Source organism: Molothrus aeneus, chromosome 5, assembly GCF_037042795.1.
Source record: "Molothrus aeneus isolate 106 chromosome 5, BPBGC_Maene_1.0, whole genome shotgun sequence".
In the NCBI taxonomy this organism is placed as follows: domain Eukaryota; kingdom Metazoa; phylum Chordata; class Aves; order Passeriformes; family Icteridae; genus Molothrus; species Molothrus aeneus.
The window spans coordinates 56734054-56758002 of record NC_089650.1 but is presented as its reverse complement, the minus strand read 5'-3'; the positions used below and the strand labels follow the sequence as shown (position 1 = coordinate 56758002).

General features: G+C 40.7%; 1 protein-coding gene across 2 annotated transcripts; it reads left to right on the top strand.

Annotated features, from left to right (window-relative positions):
• The first annotated feature begins 1450 nt into the window (after positions 1-1450).
• On the top strand, positions 1451-23130 carry PUS7 (pseudouridine synthase 7). 2 transcript variants are annotated; one of them, XM_066550837.1, is made up of 19 exons: positions 1451-1513; positions 2543-2794; positions 4159-4218; positions 4854-5232; positions 7138-7222; positions 7351-7452; positions 8143-8287; positions 10230-10247; positions 12533-12644; positions 13929-14006; positions 15646-15774; positions 16000-16125; positions 16422-16483; positions 16816-16976; positions 17834-17960; positions 18626-18727; positions 20440-20569; positions 21607-21698; positions 22395-23130. In XM_066550837.1, exons 4-19 carry the CDS (start codon positions 4883-4885, stop codon positions 22529-22531), a joined length of 1956 nt encoding a protein of 651 aa, XP_066406934.1. In that variant the 5' UTR covers positions 1451-1513; positions 2543-2794; positions 4159-4218; positions 4854-4882; the 3' UTR covers positions 22532-23130. The 2 variants fall into 2 exon arrangements, with proteins under 2 accessions (XP_066406934.1, XP_066406935.1); XM_066550838.1 differs by lacking the exon at positions 10230-10247.
• The last annotated feature ends 819 nt before the right edge of the window (positions 23131-23949 follow it).

Genomic DNA, 23949 nt, shown 5'->3' with positions numbered 1-23949 from the left:
GATTTTAAAGACAAGGAGGTACTTAATGTAGGAATTCGGAGGAGGAAAAATAAGTATTTTAGGGAAGCTCTCCTGCACAAGATAGAAGAAGCAAGAAGTTACATGACAGAAAAAGTTGGACCACTGCATGGTAGAAGTCTTGCTGAAGGTTTCCCCCAGCCAGATGTTTTTGCCTGGGAGAAGTGAAGAAACAACTTTCCAACATAAAAGCCATAGTCAATGGCCAAATGACAGCAATGTTCAAAGGACACATAGATCTCTCTGTGTTGCCCCTGCAACTCAGACAGCCTGGAGTTGGTGATGTCCTAGCCCTGGCTTCCTCCTTGGCACTACAGCTGTCAGAAGTGCCATAATCTGCCTTGTCAATCACTAACCTCCATTGCTGCTTCCAGTCCACTGTTCACCTCTCCTCAGAAGTGCATTGAAGCCATTCCTGATATCCCTATTGGTATTTGGTAGGTTAAGTTCCAAGTGTGAAGGCTGGAGAGGGGGTAAACTAAAGCGCTGTAGAAAAGACAAAGATTTGATCCTCTAGGCCTTTATAAAATAAATCTCCATGGATCCATCTCTGCTCAGACCTGAGGAGAGCTGCATCTTTGCTCCTTCTTTTTTTCCTAGATGGGGTCTTTTATAAGGTAGTCATTGAGGAATTCATGCATACCTGGGATTTTTTAAATTCCAAGCAAAGTACTCCATTATGTTACTTTCTTACTCTACTCCAAGGGAGAAGGTAAGTACAAGAGATGAGAAAATAAGTTACCCATATACATATACCAGCTGTCTCATCACCAAGACTGTGAATACAATACAACTAGAGAATAAGAAGTATGAGACACTAAATTATTAATAGCCTGGCTCAGAGGAAGTCTGAGACAGGCTGGGATTGGGACATGACACACAGGGTCTTAAGAATAAGGACAGATCTACGTGTTGAAATTAATGAAAATACTTTCCTTGCACCAGTGCTTAAAATAGAAAAGAGGGTAGAAGATGACATTCTGACTATATCAGAAAGGACTGATAGCACAGATCTGGCCTGGTTTTTAAAGTGATTTGCATAGGCGCAGTGTAGGTTTTGAATGGTACATTCCCTTGTCGTGGGACTAATGTTCAATTAGCACCACGTGTTTCAGATGCCGGGAGGCTCAGGAAGGCCTCATCTCGTGTTCACGATTCCCTGCTTTGGCTATAGCGCCTTTTGGAAATCAAACTTTTGTTCTGCACAGTTGCAGTTCTTCCGTACATCCCCGCCTGCCTACCCCAGCCTCTTCCCAGGCATCCCGAGCGGGCCGGCGGTGTCGGAAGTGCGGGCAGGAGCAGCCCCTCGCCAGGTACCACCTCCCGGCCCGGCTCCGCTCCCCGCCCGCCGTCAGCGCGGCGGGGCCGGCCGGGGGCGGGCGCAGCCTGGGGCCGCCTCCGCCCGCGCGGGGCTGGGCCGGGCCCGTTCCGCGCCGCCTCCGCCGCCCGCCCCGCCGCGCTGACGCCCGGGCCGTCCTGCCGTGCCGGCGTGCGGGTAAGTGGCTCCCCCTCGGTGGCTCCTGCCTAGCGGCGGGCGGAGCCGCACCCTCCCTTCCCCGGCAGCCGCGCAGGGCTCCGCGGCGGGGCCGGGGGGCTCCGCTTCGGGGAACTTCGCCCCCGCTGGCGCCGGGCCATCCCCTGCCGCTCCCGTGTTGCGCCGCGTGTTGCCGGGACCCCGCGGCGGAGCCCTTCCTCCTGCCTCGCCCCCGTGCCCCGCCTGCCCCGGCCCCGGCGCGTCCTCCCGCCCTGCCCCGGCAGCCTCGGCGCTCGCAGCGGCTCTTCCGGCCCGGCCCGGCGCCCGCAGCGCTGTGGCGGCAGCTCGGCCCGGCCCGGCCCGGCCCGGCCCGCGGGCTCCGAGCGCCGCTGCCCTCCCCGCCTGCGCCCTCCGCGCTAGGCTTGGCCTTGGGGCGCTGCTGCGGCACCATCGCCCTCCTCTCGGTCGCCTTTTAATCCCACGTGCCTCGTCTCATGGGGAAGCGGCTTCGCACCTCGGCTCCTCAGTGCCCTGCAGCCCCCGCCGTGCCTTCTTGACTGGTACCGCGCCAGGAATAATCGCTCGGCGGTTCAACAAGAAGTGTCGAGTCAAGTGTTTTATTTGTAGTATAAACTCAGTCTCTGTTAGAACATTGAAATTGCTGCGGAGTTGATGTTTATGCAGATTCTGGCTTTTATGAAAACACCTGTTAGGAAAAGGTCCGAGACAATTGAGCAGCTGTCAAAAAATAATAGGAGCCTCTCACAAGCAGCCTGCACACGTGAGGCAGTGTGTGCCCCGCTCGCTTCAGCGTGCTCCTTCAGGCAATTATCCTGCAGAATTTATCCCCCACGATGGCTGCCTTTGGGCACAGGGTAGCACTCTGTAATATGTGAGCCACTGTTCTGCTGGAAGAATAGTCTGTGTGTGACAACTTGGGAGTGTTTGTGCCCAACATCGAATTCTTCTAACAGCCTGTATAATTCAAAAACTAGGTATTACAGTTTTGTTTAAGAAGCACGAGATTTCTCTTCTTACTCCCTTTGGCAGGTGTCTCAGAGGATTTCACTGTGCTGAGTGCTATTTTGTTCGCTGTGTGAAGATACAAGCCATCTAAAAGCCTTTTCCACTTCAGTGCTTTATAACCCAGCCTCTATAAATTTTGGTACATGGGAAGAGAGTCTGGAAACAGCGGTGAATTGCTTCACTTGGTTATGACTTTTATTTATTGTTCCTCTTGAGAGAAGGATTTTATGAACTTTTATTTGAAGACAGACTAAAATTGGTGCTTTCAGCTTGAAGGTACATTGTTTTGCTAATTGTTCTGCTTTCTTGCGTGTCTTATCACTCTTCACACCATACATACAGTTAATTTTATAAGTCTCTCCTTACTTCCCTTTTGTTCATTTATTTTTGTAGCATTCATTTTCAGTTCTTCACTTGAGCAAAACATTTCAGGCGTTTCTAAAACAGTTGTTCCTGCCTTTTTAGCCTAATCTGGTAATCTCTTCACTGAGGTGTCCAGGCCATGAAGTCAGCCCTGGCTAACAGCTAACTGGTATCAATTACTTACCAACCCAGCAAATGCTGATTGTCAAGTTAGTCGTGGGACTTCCTTTAACATGCCCTTTAAAATTGGATAGATTATGCTATTTAGTGGCTGGAGAAATAATACAAGGTGATGTATGTAGCTCTAAAATACTGCTTCCTGCCTAGATTAATTTCTCAGTAACAGCTAAATCCTATTAATTTAGAAACTTGGTTGTTGTGGATAAAATTGACTTGACATGGGGAATTCAATTTATTACCACTTAACTTTTAATTACCAGTTGGCTGGTGATGTACAAAGAAGACCACTACCTAAACACAGACTTGGAGAAAACTCCTTTCTTCCCCTTTCCTCCTTGGCTCTTAGGTTATGCTCTGGCCCTTGGGCAAGGCAGTGGTAGTGCAGGAGGTTGGAGTTGGTACATGGAGATTTGTTTCTGCTGCTCAGTTCTTCTACTCCCATGTGGGTCCTCTCTGTGGGCCCCTCAAGGGTGTCCATGTCCCAGCGTGGGCACCTCCACAGGCCACTGTCCCATCAGGGGTGTCCCTGCTCCAGTGTGGAGAGTTTCCTTCCAGGAGTGCATCTCCAGCTGTTGTCCCCTTCTGCATGCTTCCCTGTGCCTTTTTGAGCATTTTGTCACATGTCCCCTCCTGTGCTTTCTTTTGCCTTTGCTTCTCCCTTTCTCAGATGAACTGGAGCAGGGGAACCATGTGGTAGTTGGATGAGTTGGAGGGCGGCAAGGCAGTGGGTTTATGGAGCCAGCTGAACTGGCCATGGCCCACATAGGGCAGTTTATGGCCTCCTCCTGCTACCAAAACCTGCACTTTGTCCTCAGTACACTCCTGTGCCAATTGGGTGAAGCTGGAAGAAAGGTCCTGTCCATGCCTAATTATAGGAACCCCAGTTCCCTTTTATACACTTAGAAATAAAATCAAAGTTCTCTCCTGTAGCTTGCTAAATGGCAATAATATGTTGTGTCACTAGGATGGCAATACTTTGGCAGTTGTATTTATTAACATATCTGTCTGAGTCCATATGTGATTGCATTCATATGTGTTTTCATAATTTTTTTTTTCCATAAAACCTTCTCAAAGAGTTATTTTCCTCTTTTTTTCAGATCTGAAGGCAGTGGTTTTGCTGACACAAAGGCGGCAGCTCTGAGCCCTATTCCACCAGTGTGAGTAGTCATGTTCTTCCCAGAGATTGTTAAATTTCCTTGTTTTGTTTGTCTCACTGATTCAAGGATTTTGGTATCTCATCCCTCTTATCTTTTGGGCTGAATTGATGCCACCTTGAATTCCGTGTAGCATTGTGTGTGTTGGAAGCACATAGAAAACAAAGACATGAGATTTCAGGTTTGGGGGAACTCAGCTGTTCTCTCTCAGTCTTTGCAAGATGGAATCTTGATAGAAAAGGGAATAATTGAGAGTAGTCATGTTTAAGAGAAGGCTTGGGAACAAACAGTTTCTTAGGCACTAAACTGCTGCTGACAGCAGAGCCTGCGTGTGCACAGGCCTGCAGGCAGCCATGGTAAGGGTGGGCAGGAGTGGTGATGGTGGTAAATGGTCAGTGTAGTACTGAGTCCTGCTCTGCTGTAGTCCAGCATGCATGCTGCCCTCAATGTCTTCCTTCTCTCTGCCCAAGAACATATTGTTTCTAGGTATTCAAAATTTTTACTTGATGTTTAACTTAAATGCAGAAAGTTTATGGTTTTCCTGAAAAATCACAGGGGGCAGAGTCCTGGAGTGAAGTGCCTATGTATTGATATTGCTCTTAGCAGGCAGAAAATAAGCCTTTCTTCTTTTTTTCCAGGGCTTCCTATCCTACCCTGTGCCTTAAACATGGAAACTGTAGAAATGAATAGTGTATCCTTGAAACGTCCTCGCTCTGAGGATGATGTGGCCAATGCAGATGAAATTAAAAGACAGAAGACCTTGGAGAAGTCCAAGGCAGAGAACGACTCTGGGCAGAGTATTGAGACTGTAACAGAACAACCCGAGGACATGAAAAGTGAAATAATCCCCAATGAGGAAAGTGAGGAGCAGGAAGAGGAGGAACTAGAGGATAGTGATGAAGATGGAGATCCAGAGAGCTTTGCAGACATGATGAAGCATGGACTGACAGAAAGTGATGTTGGCATAACTAAATTTGTTAGCTCTCACAAAGGGTTTTCTGGAATCTTAAAAGAGAGGTAACTCTTTGTCTTCTTTCATATGTTAATTCCTTGTGTAACACAGCTGTAGTTCTCCATTTTCCTTTTTGGACTCACAGATTGCAGCTGGATTAAGTGAGGTTCATTACTTTATTTACTGCTAAGAAAGGGTTTAATTTAGGACTTTTCTAGATTGTGGGTTGGTTTTTTGTTGTTTTTTGTGTGTTTGTTTAGGGTTTTTTGGGTTTTTTTGGTGTGTGTTTGGTTTTTGGTTGTTTGTTTTTTTAATTTATTTTCCTGTCAAATGGAGCTCTGAAGAAGGAAGCTGTGTATGAGTAGAGATATATGATTACACTGACCTTGCTGTTTCCTTTGCTCTCTGGCAGTAGCAGAAACATAAAACCTTATGCAGTACACCTACCTTTTGTACATCTTCTCAGTTCTGATATGAGATGCACTGAAAAATGGCATCAAAGCCATCTTTCTTTGGTTCTTTGTTTCTCTCTGACTCTTTTGTCCTAATGTCTGTAAACGAGGATAGTTGGGCTTTAAATTATTGTCTGCTCAGTTAGGCTTTAAATTATTGTCTGCTCACTAATGTCATTTACATAGAAGGGAGTTTCAAAATTCAGGATATGGAATTTATTATACATATACATTATATATTTATTAAGATGTTTGGTGCTTAGTAGCTTTTTAAAATGAAACTTCTAGATTTTTAAAATTAAAGAATAGCTTTGAGTAAAACAGAATGCAAATACAAAAGGTCACTGAAGTGAGAATCACTGTTTCTCTGACTCAGCAAAGCAGTTCAGGTTGTTTTGTTTACACACTGAAAAGTTGCTGTGTTTAAATACTGGCTTCATACATAATTTTAAATAAAATGATGTATACATATGTATGGATTTAATCTTTATGTGCAGCATTAAGCAGCTAGTGTAATCCTTCTCTGGGAAACATAGTCTGTGCTGAATCTTCTTCTGGGAAATCTGCCAATTTTGGTTGGCCAAAGGTAGCCATGTGGCAAAAAATTCGTGGGTTTATAGGTTTTTTTTTGGATTCTAGTTTTTAACACCTATTATTAATTCACTCTTGGCATTTTTATGGAGCCATCACTAGCATGTCTAGACAGCTGCAGATAATACAGGAGAGGACATTCTTCAGGAAAGAATTCTACCAATATGTTGTGTATCTGCACAGAGGGATGGCAAAAGGGGGCTTGGGTGAGGTACAGTAGAAAGCTTCCCATGGTGAAGTTTTATTCATCTTTCAGCATTGATAGAATAAGAATTATTCTCTTTTTTTTTCCACTTTGCTAGCAAATGCTGCTTAAAAATAATTTAAGAGTTGCAGCACAAACTGACTGTGCTCTGTTATAGTTGGGCTGTTTTTATCATTAGACACGAGTGACTGGATTGAAAATGTCAAATTCTTTTTTGCTGTCATAAAGTATGCAGAGTAGCTTTATTTGAATGATGCTCTGTACAACTGAATATATGAACAAGGCTGAATTTGTTCTGCCTTCTGTAGAGTGGCTAAAATGCTCTTTATTTTGCAGGTTATTTCAAGTGACAGAGATAATGCAGTAGTTAATGCATTGGACATTGTGGCAATGCAGTAGAGTCTTAATTGCCAGTAATGACTGGGATTGAGGATAAGCATTACTGATCTCTTCAAACTAGTGAGAGAATGACTTGGAGAAATTACAGCAGGTGTTTGGTGATCTGCAAAGAAGTCTGCTGCATTTGCCTGTGTGTTCCTGTGGTATCCTTCTGGGGAGTGGGAATAGGTACAGCTTTCTCATGGCTGTTAAGTTTGTTTTACATGAATTGATTTACACAAATTCAGAATTCTTCAGTGAATTCTGCTAATAGCTTTTTAGGAAAGGACTTTATGCGATGTGGGATTTTTATTACAAATGTAATGCATGTTTCTTTCTATCAGATACTCAGACTTTGTTGTCCATGAAATAGGCAAAGATGGACGTGTGAGCCATTTAGATGACTTTTCTGTTCCAGTGGATGATGAGGTAAATTCTGAGATAGATTTGGTAATGACTATGCTTCTTAATGTTCCTTAAGCAAGAACATTGAAAGACTGGAAGTTACTCTGTGAGAGTTATTGGATGTTTGTTTTTTCTCCCCAAATATGTATTAGGACCCATCAGAAGAAACATTTACAGTTTTGTCAGACGAAGACAAGCAGCGTTTAGAGGAACTCCAGCTTTTTAAGAATAAGGAAACTAGTGTTGCCATAGAGGTAAAATTATGAAATGATATCAAGTTTAAAATTATGGAATGATATCAAGTTTGGGATGGAGCAGAAAGAGGCTGAGGGAGGGAGGGAGTAGAAGGTGCATCCTTTCTAATGTGTGTAAGGTATAAGAGCAATTTGAATGTGATGTGACAGATAACACCAAACTGAGTCCAGTTTAGGGTTTAATTCTCTGAAGTCTTACAGATGTTCTTAATTTCATGCATGTGTGAGTTGTTACTTTGATTTTGGTGAGACTGTACACAGGAACTTAAATATAGGTTTTAATTCCTGTGGTGTTAAAATTACCTTGCAGTGTTTTGGTTTCCTGTCTAGTATATTGTTTTAAAGAATAAGAAGGTTTACATAAAACATCTATCCTGATGGAACACTACTTTCAAGGTCAGTGTTTAGTGATTTAATAAAAAAGAAGATAAATATGCTTTTCTGTAACAAGAAAGATAAGAAAATTACATTAAAGCGTTGATATTTTTAAACATTCAAATATTCTACATATTGAAAGAGTAACTATTGAGCTAAATTTGGGACACGGAGATGAGTAGGATTACACCTGGTAGTTTTAAATAAGCATTCACACACTAAATAATCTTATCTAGCTAATTTTTTTTTCTTTTAAGGCATCCTCCCCTTTTGTATTAATTTATTTGGTTTCTGCATGTATGTGCATTAAAACAGGTAATTGAGGACACCAAAGAAAAAAGAACCATCATCCATCAGGCTGTGAAGTCCTTGTTTCCAGGACTAGAGACTAAAACAGAAGATAGAGATGGAAAGAAATACATTATTGCTTATCATGCTGCTGGGAAAAAAGCATTGGCAAGTGAGTTTCAGTATCACAGCAGATGGGTAAAGGAAATGCTAAAATTATCCCCAAAGTAAGAATAGTTAGTAAGTACTTCAAGTGAGTGTGCTTCCTAATGTAGTCTTACTTCATTTTTCCTTCGTTTCAGCTGATGCTATGCATCTAAAATGATTAGGACCACAAGAAATGCTTTAAATTTAAATTTCTACTTGTTTTTCTTTCCAAATAATTCATCCAATACAACCATATTAGAAGAGAGAACATTATCTTCTACTTCAGTAGGAATAGGCAAAACAGAGGGTTTATTTTCAGTATTTTTTGAATTTAACTTTCATGATCTTAACTGTGTGTGTAAGTGTGTGTTGTGGATGTAAGAGGCTGTAGTTGGAAAATGTACATTAGATTGATAAATGATGTAATCTTGACTCTCTTGAATACCAATGACAAAATTCTCAATGACTTCAAGAAAGACAAACATCTTTTTGTTTTCTCAGAGTTATAGTTTCATATAAACATAGCTTACCATGATCATTACTTCTGCTTCCAAGGCTAATGATATTTGCAGAAAATGATCTTTATTCTTTATAGATCAGTTAATCTTTCGAAATAGTCAAAGTCATGAAGGATTTTTGAAATTAAATGTTATCCACTTTAATCTAGCAAAATACTATTTTGGATACTGGGAATAAATTGACATGTTTTACATCTTTTAATGTTACTAAAAATTTGTTGCTACTGTAAGGTTAGAGGATTATCTACCTACAGAACGGTGCACATTTAAGTAAAGATAGTAAGGTTTGGTTTAACTTGTTGTATTCCTCTGTCATTTCAACTTACTACAAATGATGGTATGTAAACCTAACCTTTCATTTTAAAGACAAAGGAGATGGAAGAACGATAAAGAAATAGTCATTTAAAATGGGGAATAAAGTAACCTTCCCTTTTATTTAGTTGTTTGTTTAAGGCTTGTTATAAGCAAATATGGGAATGTTGTATTTTTATTGGTCCAATTATAATGTGTTTGTGTCTTATTTAGTCATGTTTAGAAAATGTGTATGTTTGCATGCTTTATGCATGGAGTATGTATACCTACCAGCACAGAATTCTCCTCAGCCAGTTTTGTTCTGCTCGTTTGTAATGGTTTTTCCTCCACCTTTTCCTTCTGCTGCTTCTATTCTTTAACCACTCTTACAATCAAGTGGATGTTGTTAAGCTGATTTAAGGGATAATATATAAAAAATTTAAGTATTTGAAATATGCTGAAAAGAATTTAGTGGTGTGTCTCTAGGATTAAAACATTATGTGGAGCACCATCTTGTGATGTAGAGAAGCATCATCTATTTAAACTTGGATTCCCTAGCTGTGATGCTGCAGGCACCTGTGCATTTGTTGGTGGAGGTGTCAGTTTCTGTGAGTGTGTGCAAATGCTTATGGATGTAAGATTGAAGTTCTTTTTAGTCAAGATTATGTATATCTTTCTTGTTTATATAGGCACAAACATGTCTTAGCCATGAATGGGCTCCCCAGGCAAGAAACATTTCAGAAGTGTAGATTATTGGATTATTAGCTGAGATACCTGATTACTTTGTTGATAACATAAAACATTACCAAACATGCTTCCTAAAATTGAAAATCAGATGCTGCTTTGTTTCTATAGTCAGTTTATCCTCCAAATACTTAAAATTACTGAATTGTCAGTAAACTGTTGTTCCATCATTGTCCACAAATTAAGTTTGTTGCATCTCCAATTGAAGCTTTCCATATGTTCACTGTTTGCCTCTGCACGATTCCATTCCATAATTGTCTAAATTGCTGTCATCCACCACCTAGCTGTTGGATGCTCCCTGAAGCATAAACAATCCCATAACCATAAACCTGCATGTTCACCTCTAAAAACCCTTTGACAGTCTAAAAATTAAATGCTACTCTTTTGTACTCTTTATGCTCTGCATTGGGACAGAGGTCAGAACTGCAACAGGTAAGAGATGTTGACATTTCATACTAACAAAAATGAAATGCCAACCATTATGACCTCCTAAATAGCAACAGGGCTGGCCAAACTTGTAACAATTTCTTAAAAATCCCTACACATAAGTATTACTTTAAATACCCTGAAACAGCCAAGATTTAGGCTTATTCTGCCTCTTTTTTGTAGTGCAGTATAGGCAGTATTCATTTGGTCCAGAGAAAGTCTGCTAGTAATAAGTGATATGAATTATCTATTTTTTCAGTTCATGTTGACAACTATAGTAAATTTTCCATGGTTTTCAGTTAGTGAAGCCTTTGCCCTTCAGCCCCTATTTCAGGCACTACTATCTGTCTTTATAGAACTTTAAAAGCATTTATCACACACCCTGCTATTATAAAAGAGCTTCCAAGCTTCGAGTTTCAGCAAAAAGTTTGGAAATACAATTTTATTGTCAGAAATGTAGCATGACTCTGAAACACAGCAATAAGGACTGCAAATTGTCCCATTGCTCCATCTACCCAGTTGAATGCTTTGCAGTATTGGGTGAGGAATGGTTGAGTATCAGGACTGTGGCTGCAGCCTCCTTTGGATAGGGTCATGGCTGTGGTGCCCAAAGCATGAGGAGCCCATTGGTCTGTGTGGTACCTACAGAATTCTTTTAGTGTAGATCACATTCGGGCTCACTTCTTGATGTGTGTTGAAATGCCCATGTGCAAGATGTAATACTTAAACATAAAGAATGGTTCCAGTTGGAGAGGGTTCTCCTTTGTGAATTGAGCTCTGTCTTATTCTCTTCTCTTCTAATTGCTGAGATCTTAGTGGAGAACTTTGCTCTTCCAGCTGAATGCAGTGTTTCATTGGCTGAGTTGGAGTAGTGCTGGCTCAGAAGGGGAGACCAGCAGGAGCATGAGGTCTTCAGTTCAGGTCCAGTGAAACTCTGTGGGAGGGGGGCTGTGCTTAGAAACTGATGGTGCAAGGCAAGTGATGCAATAATTCTAGGTGACTAAAACCTGTACATATAGTGTTTTATACTGTAGCATCCAAAATTGTCTTTGCAGAAGTGTGTGCATGAATGGCAGCTTCTCAAAAACAAGCAAGAATTTAACATACTTACTATCTGTGTGGGGTATCTGGACTTTGTAAAACCAGTGTGAAAAAAAGAGCAGTATTTCCCAAGAACTTCCTTCCTGCATTGGTGTTTGTATATTGAAATAAGGCTGGCTTTTTCAGTTAGCTTTTCCTGTTATGAAAGATGCTTAGGGCTTTTTTTTATAAAACCAGATATGTCTGCTTAGTCGCCAGCAGGAGATAAGGGACTTCTTATTTAAAACAAAGCAAATTCTTAATTTTCTTCTTAAATAACAAGGAATTGATTAACCTCAGAATTGAAGAAACCTCACAGTTGGTTGCTAAACCTCTGTAGAATCAGTCTGCCTTCCCATTAATGCCATCGACAGTGGATTATTGGAAACAGAAAGTGTTATCTGTGGTGGTTTTTAATGTGCAAAGAAGACCTTAACAAATCATTGACAGTTTCCTTCCTTCTACAGAAAATGTCAAATAGTAGCACAGAATTGTAAATCAGTTGTTAATCTGTGGGATCTGAAGTTATTTCAACCTCTGGCCTTTTCTAAGCATGGCACCATACCTGCCATGGATTGTATGTTCATGTCTCTTTTGTACCAGATTTCTTGGTCCCATTGGATTTTAAAAAAGAACCATCTTTAAGCAATTTTTGAGCATAATTTCGTAGGGTTTTGTAGTGATATGATTCATTCTTTTGTTTGACACATAGAAAAAATACTACAGAAATAAAGAATATGTCTGTATGTCTGTACTATAAATAATAATGGTAGTCTTCCCACAAACAGAACTCCAGTGGTTCTCAACTATTAATTATAGAAGGAGCTAGAAGAAACGTGGTGTAGCTTCTATTGCGCCAAGTCAGTATAATGATAATGTTTTTGAGAAATTTAATCAGGTGATACAGCAATTAAATGACTAGGCTATATTTTCAGATAATTTCATGATAAAGGATCTGTCACTATTTCATTCAGGATTTTCTAGGTGACAGAACTGATTAAAGAGAAGTTTACAGTCCAGTGGAAGGGGAGGTCTTTTCAATGTGCTTTACAGCTTTTGCTGTCAGTAATTAACTCTTTCCTTCTCATTTTTTTAAAGCAGATGGAAATTAGCAGAAATTGAATCTTGCATTTTTAAAGTAAATGTAGCTGTAATGGCAAAAAATATTTATTTTTTTAAAAAGTGACACTTTAACCTTTTTGCTTTTAAAGATCCAAGAAAGCACTCTTGGCCAAAATCTAGGGGAAGCTACTGCCATTTTGTACTGTACAAGGAGAACAAGGACACTATGGATGCCATCAATGTTCTGTCCAAATTTTTAAGGTAAGGCCGTTGTTTCTGCCATCCTGGCTGGCATGCAGCCCTCTCCCTCCATGTTTCTTGTTGCTGTAAACGTTGTGCTTCATAATTATGTAAGAGCAACACAAGTGATTGCTGTTCTCTAATTTGTAGACAGCTTAAAATGAAAAGTTACTTTAAAATATCAAATTTAAAATATCGAAGTTTTGTGAGGAGGTGAGAATGGAACAAAATGAGCCTAAGAAATTTTAAAGACTACTCTACTGCTTCAATGGAAAAAGTCCACAATTTACATTGGCTGATCTGAGAAAGGCTTGGCAGCTGAAAGCCTCAATGTACGTAACATGAATTAAAAGCCATTTTTTCCCCAGTGTGTGAATATATGCAAGTATGTTATGAACCTGTCAGATATTGTTGTGATAATATGCTGATCAGTTCCTAAGCAGTTACAGTTGATAAACTGTTGTTCCATGTATTAATTTCTCCATGGCAACACAGACTTAGTTCCTTTCACCCCATCAAGTGCAGAAACAAAAAGATTTGCCAAAGCGTGACATGAGCACAGTGAATTGCAGAGGAAGAACAGTTTTAAAATTGGGTCAGTTCAGTGATCTACTCATAAGGAAACTTCCCCACTTTTCCCTTTGCCCTTCTTGTCCAAAAAAAAAAAATTGTAATCTAGATCTTAACCAGTGAACTACTTGGTATTGGTATTGAGAACAGAATGGCAAGGGCATAGTTAGATGTAAGACTGTATGTATTGGCAATCCTGCTACCCCCTGGAGCCCTTAACTGGAATAACTGGAAATACTCCATCTAACACAAACTGTAAAGTACAAAGTGAAAAGAAAAGGAAGTTTTCCTCTCAGGGAGAGGAGTTTAAATTTTAAATTAACTTCTCATACTCTCTCATAATGTGCAGGTATGGTCTTCAAACAGATAGGTTTGAAGTTTAAGGAAGAAGTGGACATGATTTTTTTTTCTTAGTGAAGTTGGTGGTGGCTGTTCATTTCTTTATCCAGTTAATGCATATAAAGAAGTACTTCAAAGTTCATGTTTTGCAAGCACTGTTGTGTTAAAAGTTGTCTACATATAATTAAAACAGAAGTTTCCTTGTGTTTTATGTACTCATGGGTGAGATTAGAAAATGTCACACACATATCAAATTGTAACCCAGTTCTGAGGAATGTAGGTATATTTTTCTGTTTTTAATTTATAAGATTAATAATTCTAGGCAATTATGCTTAAAATTATGTTTGATCTCTTGCTATTTTAATATACATAATATCTTTTACTGTTGCTTTTAAGAGTGAAGCCAAACATATTTTCCTACATGGGAACTAAAGATAAAAGGGCTATAACAGTTCAAGAGATCGCTGTTCTCAGGTGAGTAAAAGTACAGTCTGGAGTATTTGCACTTCTGCTGTGGTAGCCTGGATAAATACCTAAAGGACTCAGTGGCACAAATGGCAGGTACAGGTCCTGACCTTGTAAAGCACAGGTGGAGGATGCCACAATCCTTTTGTATTCTGTGATTACTGCTGATATTTTCAGTCAGTGGTGCTCTGAGTCACGGGCTGGTTACGTGTACTTGGCCGAGGCAGTGGGACAGATTGCCTGCCTGCTCTTAGGCTGCTTGGATCTCACGCAACAGCAGAAAAACAGAATGACATGGTGAAAATCATGTCCCGCTTTCTTCCTGGCTTTTGTTTCCCCCTTTCTACAGCTAGAACCCTATTTTCTTTCCCAGTCTACTCTCTGAACAGTGCCAGAGAAGGCTAACACTGCCCTTGCTCATCTATGAATAGCCAGAAGGGGCAAAAAAATGATGAGGAGTTTTTCCTGCCTTAACCTACTCCCTTAAGTCACCTTCTAAGAGAAAATAAAATTTACTTAGTCATAGTCTAAGATAATTATATGGTTTCTGGGCACTTTAGGTTAGTGCTAGATCCATAGCTGAGAATGACAGATGTCTCCCAGTCATGTATTCCAATATCATTTTAGCTGGCTGGAATATCCCGCCTGCACTACTTTTCACAACTTTCTGAAAACCAAACTCCTTGAGTGAGGACTTCACAGCTTGAAAGCCAGAGGTTTGATCAAATCCTTTTTAAAAGGAGGGCATCCACCACTGAACTGTTTGTATATTTCCTCCCAATGTTCTGTATGTGTGTGTGTTAGCACATATAAAGGAAATACTGATTTGTCAATTGTGAGAAGCCCCAGATTCGTGTTGCTGCAAGGCAGCTTTGCAAAGTGGTAATAGTTAACCAGTTGTGGGTTTAGCCATCTCAGCTGCTGTTCCATTTACTTTTTAACATGATCAAATTCAGTGTTGTATCCAAGAGCTCCAGAGTGCTGTAAGTGTTGTGTGGTGTCTGTTCTGTGGTGCCACAGCCCCTGACCCTCCTGCACAGGAGAGGGGACATTGCCAGTTGCCAGCCTGCTCTAAGCTGAGTATGCTGGCCATGCTGGTTCATAAACTTCACTATCCTGATAAAAATTTAGCAGAAATGTCCAAGAGCAGCTTGGTGATGCAAAGAACAGGGTATGCTTCCAAAAATACTAGCAATGAAAATGGCAGAAATCAGTGACACATTGGATTCCATGTTCCTTCATCTGCACTAGGCATACACAGTAGCTAATTTTACTTAACTCTGTATTTATAACTGTGCTGACTGGGGTGTATGTATTCATGAAGTAGTTACTCAATGAATGCAGAGTTCAGCTTGTGGGGTACAGTATACATCAATACTGCAATATAATTTTTCTGGAGTATGTGTTTTAATATAGATGTGAAAAGAGAGTGCTAACAGTCTGTCACAGTATACATTTTCTTTTGTATGAGTATCCTTAAGAATTATGTATTATCTTCCTTTAGCTCTTTCATTAAAGTATTTTGAAAAGGCAACAGTAGAAAATTGGGGAAACTGGACTCACTGTTTTTCATTTTGTAATGGCAGCATTTCTGTATTTATCTGCTTTTCTAAGCATAGGTTGGTCACTGTTGTCTATTTCTTTTTAGAATCACTGCACAAAGACTTGCTCATTTGAATAAATGTTTGATGAACTTCAAATTAGGAAATTTCAGTTACAAGAACCATCCACTGAAACTGGGAGAACTGCAGGGGAACCATTTCACTGTTGTTCTCAGGTAGTATGTTAGTAGGTATTTAGATGGTTCTGTTAGAGTTTTTTTCTTTAAATAGATAATCCATATCAGTGCAACTTGTGTTACAAAAAATAAGTCCTGTTGGCAGGAGACTGTTCAATTTGATGCATGCTATGTAATATTGATGTTGAGCTTTAATATAATGGGCATCTCAAAATAGCATAAACTGTTAATCTGTCTATAACTTTTTTTTTTTTTCAATGCTAGAAACATAACAGGAACTGATGAGCAGATAGAGCAAGCAATGCATTCACTCAGGGAAATTGGATTCATTAATTACTATGGAATGCAAAGATTTGGAACCACAGCTGTTCCTACTTATCAAATTGGCAGGTATGTATTGCTTTCATCCTCCCCCCCTTCTTTTTTTTTTAAATTTTACTCTTATCACCATGTAACTTAATGTATTTTTGGGAACATTTTTCTAACATATTGCCTGTACCAGTTTTAAATTTAGATTCAAGAAAGATCTTGTTTCTGAACTTGCTTCAGCAGTTATCTTGCATAATAGCACTACTTTTAATATTGCATAAGTCTAAACACTAATACATATTTTTTTGGTAAGTTGGCTAAATCCCTTTAAAATAGATTTAGTCAGTTCTTAATACACTTTCCTGTTTGAATCCTAGAGCTATTCTACAGAACAACTGGAATGAAGTAATGGATTTGATATTAAAACCACGACCAGGAGGTGAGAACTGAAAAATGATACATCCTGTGTTTCTGCCTCTTCTCCAATAGGCATATGTTTAGGAAAAGCTTGAGCAGTTTAGCAGTGGAGAAGCAATCTTCAGACTCTCCCTTTCTGCTCACTTTCCTTGCTGTGCAGTTTCTTGCAGTGGGGCTAAAAAGGGACCTGAATACTTGGTGTTTGCTCCATGTGACCTCAAGTGTTCTATGATTCTGTTCGTCTCTAATTACCATGACTGAAACTTTAATTTTTCAACTGTTTTAAAAAAAGGTGAGATGGATGCTTTTTTTGGTGTATAGTTAAAATGTTTTTATTTTACATCCTTGTTCTAGCTGAAAAGGGATACTTAGTCAAATGCAGAGAAGAATGGGCAAAGACTAAAGATCCAGCAGCAGCCCTCAAGAAACTACCTGTAAAAAGGTGCGTGGAAGGACAGCTTCTACGTGGACTCTTAAAGTATGGAATGAAGAACATAATCTCTGCATTTGGCATAGTGAGTGTAAAAGCTGGGCAGTATTTACTTGAATAAACATTCTTTTGATGGTATCAGGATGAATTTAAAATAGACTCATTGATGCTTGATGAGTTGAAAGTCAAGTTTAAAAATCTTTACATTTATCCTTCCTTTTTGCTGGAAGTACTGCTGTGGAGTAACTGATGACATCTCTAATTAATGTATGCATAATGAGCTTTCCAATTTATACAATAGTCTCTCTGGTATGTGGGCAGCAATACAGTTATACTTAGTAGCTATGTATAATACAGATCTGAGAATTGTGCAAATGTTCAGTTGGTGTTTTCCTGTTGCTTTAAAAGTATAAATCAAAACTGATGGTGGGCGAATGAATCAGCCTGATATGGAGGTGATGGATCCACTTGTCATTTTCAAGTGCTGTAATCAAGATCAAGTGTTTGGAGAAAATACCTCATCACTAGCAAACTACAGGGCCCATTGTAGGATCTGGGGGATAATTTCTTGTTTATGAAGAAGATAATTAGAATAACACAGTGCTTTCACAGCTGCAGAGTTTACTTAACATTTCAGGAGGTTGAATATGAATTCAGTGTTTAACCTGAATGTTTGACCTGTAGAGTTAAAAGTGTTGTGGTTTTTTTTATATTTAAGCACAGTTCTTTTTTGTGCAGATTTCAAATGTGCAAAAGCATTATTTCTTCACATATCCTTTTCTTAAAAAAAGAACAAAAATCAAATATGTACACCAAGAAATTGTGTATGTCTTTTTGCTGGATGAGGTAACATTTCAAATATGCACCTTTTTGGTTATGATTGTCAGAAAAACCAAAAAATATATCTACCTAGTGTTTAATTTTTTTTTTCTTTACCTCTAGATACCAAGAAATAATCGTTTAATGTATATTCATAGCTACCAGAGTTATGTGTGGAATAATATGGTGAGCAAGAGAATAGAAGAATACGGGCTTAGAGCTGTACCAGGAGATCTCATACTTAAAGGAGGTAAAATCAGACAAAGCCAGTGATGCTGTATAGTTCAGATTCCTAGGAAAACAAGGCATGTAGTTTGTGTTGTGTCAGTGTTTGTCTGATACTGCTTACATAGTTTCTTTTTTCTCACCAGTTTTGGCCCAGTGATAGCTGAATCCATTGGCCTGTTTTCGGCAAATTGTGCAAGGAATTGGAAGTTAGGTATTATACTTCCATGAGCTGTTTGTTAACCTGTTTTTTCCAATAACTGGATAGGGAAGAGAGACTCTGGAGGACTGATTATTCTTAAAAATGACCTCAAACCTAGTTGAGCTGTGAAGGACTGTGGAAGGACATTATGAAATTTTAACTTCAAAAGTTTTTGATTGCTCCACTCAGTTGAAACTTTCTTTATGTATGCCTGGTGCATGGAAGGAGCTGTTCCTCTAGCAGTCCTTCCTTCATGTAGTTTTAAGTCACTGGAAACCAGGCTGTGATTCTGCCAGCAACTGTGACAGCCTTGGAGGCTGTTAGTTCTTTTCTTAGAAATGTTGTCTGTTAAGTGGAGATAAAACATGGTAGTTATCTTTCTCGGAGTAAGCTTATTTCAATCAAAGGCTTTATTTTAAATTTAGCTGAAGTTAACTGTCACAGGCATCATCTATACTGGTAACTTCATTTTTCTGTCCTGACTTTAGCCACAGCTGTTCACATTGAAGAAGGAGATGTTGATAACTACACTATCCATGATGTAGTGATGCCATTGCCTGGATTTGATGTTATTTATCCAAAGCATAAAAGTAAGTCTTACTGTTAACTGAAGTACTTACTCTGAAAACATAAGTCTTCTTTAAGATTGTTCTTAAAAGGAAGATTGGATCTACTCAACCTTGGTGATTTCTAAAGCAGTACATTACTTCAGATCTCTAAAACATTAATGTCAGCCTTTTGTTGCTGCCAGGGTGCTCTGCTCAGTCTCCTTCCCACTGGGAATCCCAGATGACTGCAGAGCAGAGTTTCTCACTAACCTGTACCACTGCAAGGATTTAATCAGGTACAGGATTTTGTCCTTGATGAATTTCATGAGGTTCCTCTTGGCCCATTCCTCTGTTGTGCCTCAGTCCCTCTGAATGGCAGTCCTCTCCTTGCATGTACTGAAGCCACCCCAGCTTGGTTTAGCCCACAGATTGGTTGGGGTGAATTCCAGCTCTTCTCCACTACTTCACAGGACACATCTCAGTTCCTTGAGAAACTTTGCTTTTAGGTAGAGCTGTAATAAGTAGTACTTTGAGATGCTGAGCCAGACAGCTGTTACCCACTTAGCAGTCCACCCACTGTAATGTTCTAACCTGGGACACAAAGATGCTGTGGGAATGCATTGACAGCCTTGCTAAAGGCAGGCAACAGTCCCTGCTCTCTCCTAATCCATAGGGGTAGTAATTTCATCATAGAAGACAGTAGTGTTGCTTTTTCTCCCCCATATTAAAACCACACTCATTGTGTGCCCAAGGAAGATTAACTCCATTATTTTTCCCTGGGACCAGAGTGAGCCTGACTAGTCTGTAATTCCCTAATTATCATTCCTGCTCTTTCTGGAGTTGGGTGCAGCACTTGGTTTTCCACAATTGTCTGGGACATCCCTAGATGTGCACAATCTCTGAGATGATAGAGAAAAACATCACCATGATGTGAGCCAGCTCTCTCAGCCTGTATCTTCTCCCACTGCTGGTAGTCCCTCTTTCCTAACCTTGACTCTAAGAGGAGAAGTTGCCTGGGGCACTTTGCTGGTCAAGGCTGAGGCAAAAGAGGCACTGAGACCATCAGCCTGCTGTCTGTCACTAGACCAGCTGCCCTGTTTAGCACCAGGCCATTGCTTTCCTTGTAGTCTTTCAGTCCTCATGTTGCAGCTGAACTCCTCCTGGTCTTGATGTCATTTGCTGCTTTCAGCTGTAGCTGAGCTCTGGCTTTCCTAACACCATTTCTGTGTGCCTGGACAATGCTGCTATAGTCCCTCTTTGTAGCTGGCCCTGGGTTTCACCTGTTCTGTGTTATAGATGAGGTCAATCATGAGTTCCCTGCACGTTTTCCCCAATATTGGATTGAACTGTTCTTGTACTGTCAAATTGTCGACTGATTTCTCTCTGCTGCTTTTTAATGAGAGAGTAATGGGTAGTCTGGCCCTTTATTTTTTTTCCCATGTACCTGAGATTAGTCCTGTGAAGTCTAGAAAATGGGAAAGCATATATGAGATGGCATTTAAATATCAATAAAGTATTTTGTAAATTTTGTTTTCAGCTGAAATTTGATTTGATGCATTCTTTGTTACTACCTCTACTAATCAGGGTGTAGAAGTAAACAGGTAATAAGATCTGCAGTAATTTTAAACTTCTGTGTAGCATTTATCCCATCTATGCTGAAAACTACTAAATGTAAGGGAAGGGAACAATCCATGAAAACAGTTTAAATTTGCCACACTACATTCTCTCCTATTTAATATTTTCCTTTCTTGCAGTTGGTGAGGCCTACAAGGAGATGCTGGTAGCTGACAACCTTGATATCAACAACATGAGGCATAAAATCAGAGATTACTCACTTTCTGGAGCATACAGAAAGATTATCATTCGGCCTCAGAATGTCAATTGGTGAGTAGGAGCATAAAGGAAATTACACTTGAGTTGACAGCATAGAGTTTAAGTACAAAACAAGATGAGACTGCTCCATGGGACATCCACACGGACTGAAACATAGGTAGAAAGGAATCTCTCTGCACTTCTCTCATGTTTTTAATGCAGCTGAAGTGGAACTGTACCCTTATTTCTTCCTTGGTTCTCTTGTTCTGTGGTGGAGGAGTATCAAGACATCTTATCTAGTAGTTCACTTCTTGCAAGGGCTTGCCTGAACACTTCATAGGTAATTACTTATGTTGATAAAATGATAGATAATACTCAAAACAGCGTTTTTTTTGTAGTCTTGCTATGAGAAAGTTGGTCTCCAATTACCTGTCAGTCAGAAAAATTTGTATCACTTAACCCTACTAAATCACTGTTGTTAGAGATACAACCTAGTTTTCATATGGCAACCTTTTAAACAGGGAACTGTACAAATGTGCAGAAAGACAAGATCAGTGATGCATAGAATTAAATATAGAGGGTTTAGGAGGGAGCACAGAAATAGAAATATTTATATATTGAAACATCAGCACTAATTAATATTAAGCTTGTCTACTTCCCAGTTAGTTTTTCAGCCTCATGGTTACATATGGGATTTCTGTTAAATGAATGGCAGAAACCATGGAATGTGTCTTAGCCCTTTCAAAGTTTGGGTGACTATTGAAAGGCTTCACTCCTGCTAGCTACTCTTGGAGTTGACACCATTCTTCCCTTAATTTCATGAACTATACTTCTTGTATAGTTGGAAATTCTGACAGCCACAAGGGCAAACAGATGAATTATGCAAAGAAACTTCTCACTAACTTACAATTCTTTTTTAATAATCTTTATAAAGCCAGGGCAAGTCTTCTACATAAAGTTCTACCCATTATTTTGCCTAATTCAATTTCAGTTGTAAATGCCAAATTGCAATAATAATAACAAAATAGTATTATAATAATACATATTTATATAAAATGTGTTAACCTAAATAATTTAAAATAATAATAAATTTTATGTATATTATAAAGGGAAGTTGTTGCATATGATGATCCTAAAATCCCATTATTTACTACGGATCTGGATAAACTGGAAGGAAAACCATTACCAGTTCTCCCTACAGGTAAGTTGATTTTTCTGCTGATTTGTTAAATAGAAGTTTGATCTGGCTGTTGCTTTCAATTGCTGCATATTTAAAGCTCCTTTAAGGAAGAGCTTTCATTTCAACTATTTCATTTTCAACTATTGACTGTTAAGCAGGTAACAAGGACATCTAAGGCCAGGCATCTAAAGAAGGACCCTAATTTCTCAAGGGTGCAAGCCAGTCCTCCAGCATCTGTGTTGACTGTTACATTTTCTTACAGGCATCTGTAAAATCAAGTAAATGCTTTACAGAAATTGTCTGCAACTAACAAAGGTGCAATTAAGTCACGAGTTGTCTATATACTGAACTTGTATTATTGGTGCTGAATACAGATGACTGAAATACTTAACTCTGGTCACAAGGTGTTTTGACACTGCTTTCCAGAAAAGTGAAGACAGGCTAGGAATTGAGTCTGAAAGAACAAATGTTTGTTTTTAGAAGAAGAAAACTCTGAAACCACCACTTTGTCCTGAGAGAAAATGTTAAAAAATTGTTGCAATAAATTTTTCACTGTGGATTATAAACAGGAGTGTGATGGTGGTGGTTGTTTTGTTTTATGGGCTGGGGAAGTTGGTTGTGGAAGCTGTTAGCTCAGTTTAGATGGCATCAAGAATAAGCATTATATATGACCTTAACCACTTATTCTTGCTTTTTGTCTCTTTTACCTGCTGATAGATGGCAAATTCAGGGCACTAAAGATGGAGTTCTCCCTTCCCCCATCCACTTATGCTACCATGGCAATTCGAGAAGTTTTGAAAATGGACACAAGCATAAAAAACCAGACACAACTGAATACTACCTGGCTGCGCTGAATGAACTGCAGAATGACTTAATTTTAACAAAGTGTTTTCTTATTTACATGTTCTGTACAAATCTTTAAAGAGTCACAGTAAGAGATTTGTATTTTTTTAAGTTTTTTTAGTGCTAGCTTTTAACTTCAGTAGTCCTTTGCAAGATGGTGACAGTAATATAATACAGATTTTAGTGACTGGTGCTTTTTACTGAATGAGTAAGTTACTTGAGCTGTAACATGGGTGCATCTTTAGAATTGTGCTTATAATGGCATCAGACCTGCAAGAATGTTTAGCTTGCTTTCTTTGGCAAGCACTGAATGTTTTCACACGAGGAAGACTTCAGCCATCCTTGAAGTCTTTTCAAATACAACGAATTACATGGGGAAAGATGAATTACAATAAAATTAAGATACTGATGAACATATGTATTGCTGGAGTTTTGCTGGTAGCATTTGCACTGATGCAGTAGCAGATTCTGTTAGCAAGGCTTTTGTGTGCTGTAAAGCTGTACAGCTCTTTTAAATAGTTCGACTTTTCATTGAGAAAATACTTGTATTTTCCAGCTAATACCTGTACCAAAGAACAGGTACTAAAAATAAACTAACCTGAAACTCTGAGCAGTAAGTGCTTCCTTTGCGCCTGTCCCTTGCCCATTGTTGGCGGGGAACGAGCCGGCCTTCGTGTTGGAAAAGAAAATATTATGCAGCTGTTCTAAAAAGACCTGGCCTATTCAACCGAGTGCAAAGCCCGTGTTGCAATCCTGTCGCCCGCCACGGCGGCTGCGAGCGGAGGGGCGGGGAGGCCGTGAGGGTGCAAGGCTGCGTCCCTCGGAGCTCGGGCCGGGCCAGCCCGAGGCCGGCGGGCTGTGGTTCCGGCCGGGCCGTGTCCCTGTGACCATGGGCCGGGACAGCCCTGGAACCGGCGGGCCGCGGCTCCTCCGGGCCGTGTCCCCGGGAGCACGGGCAGAGCCAGCCGGCGGGTCGCGGCTCCTCCGGGCCGTGTCCCCGGGAGCACGGGCAGAGCCAGCCGGCGGGCCGCGGCTCCTCCGGGCCGTGTCCCCGGGAGCACGGGCAGAGCCAGCCGGCGGGTCGCGGCTCCTCCGGGCCGTGTCCCCGGGAGCACGGGCAGAGCCAGCCGGCGGGCCGCGGCTCCTCCGGGCCGTGTCCCCGGGAGCACGGGCAGAGCCAGCCGGCGGGTCGCGGCTCCTCCGGGCCGTGTCCCCGGGAGCACGGGCAGAGCCAGCCGGCGGGCCGCGGCTCCTCCGGGCCGTGTCCCTGTGAGCACGGGCCGGGGCAGCCCCGAGCCGGCGGGCGGGGAGCGGGGCCCCGGGATCGGCGCCGCGCCTGCGCCCCGCGCTCCGTCACCCGCGGCGCTGCTGACGCGGCGGGGGCGGTGCCGCGGCCGCCGGGGCCCGCGGGGAGCGCGCTGAGGGCTCC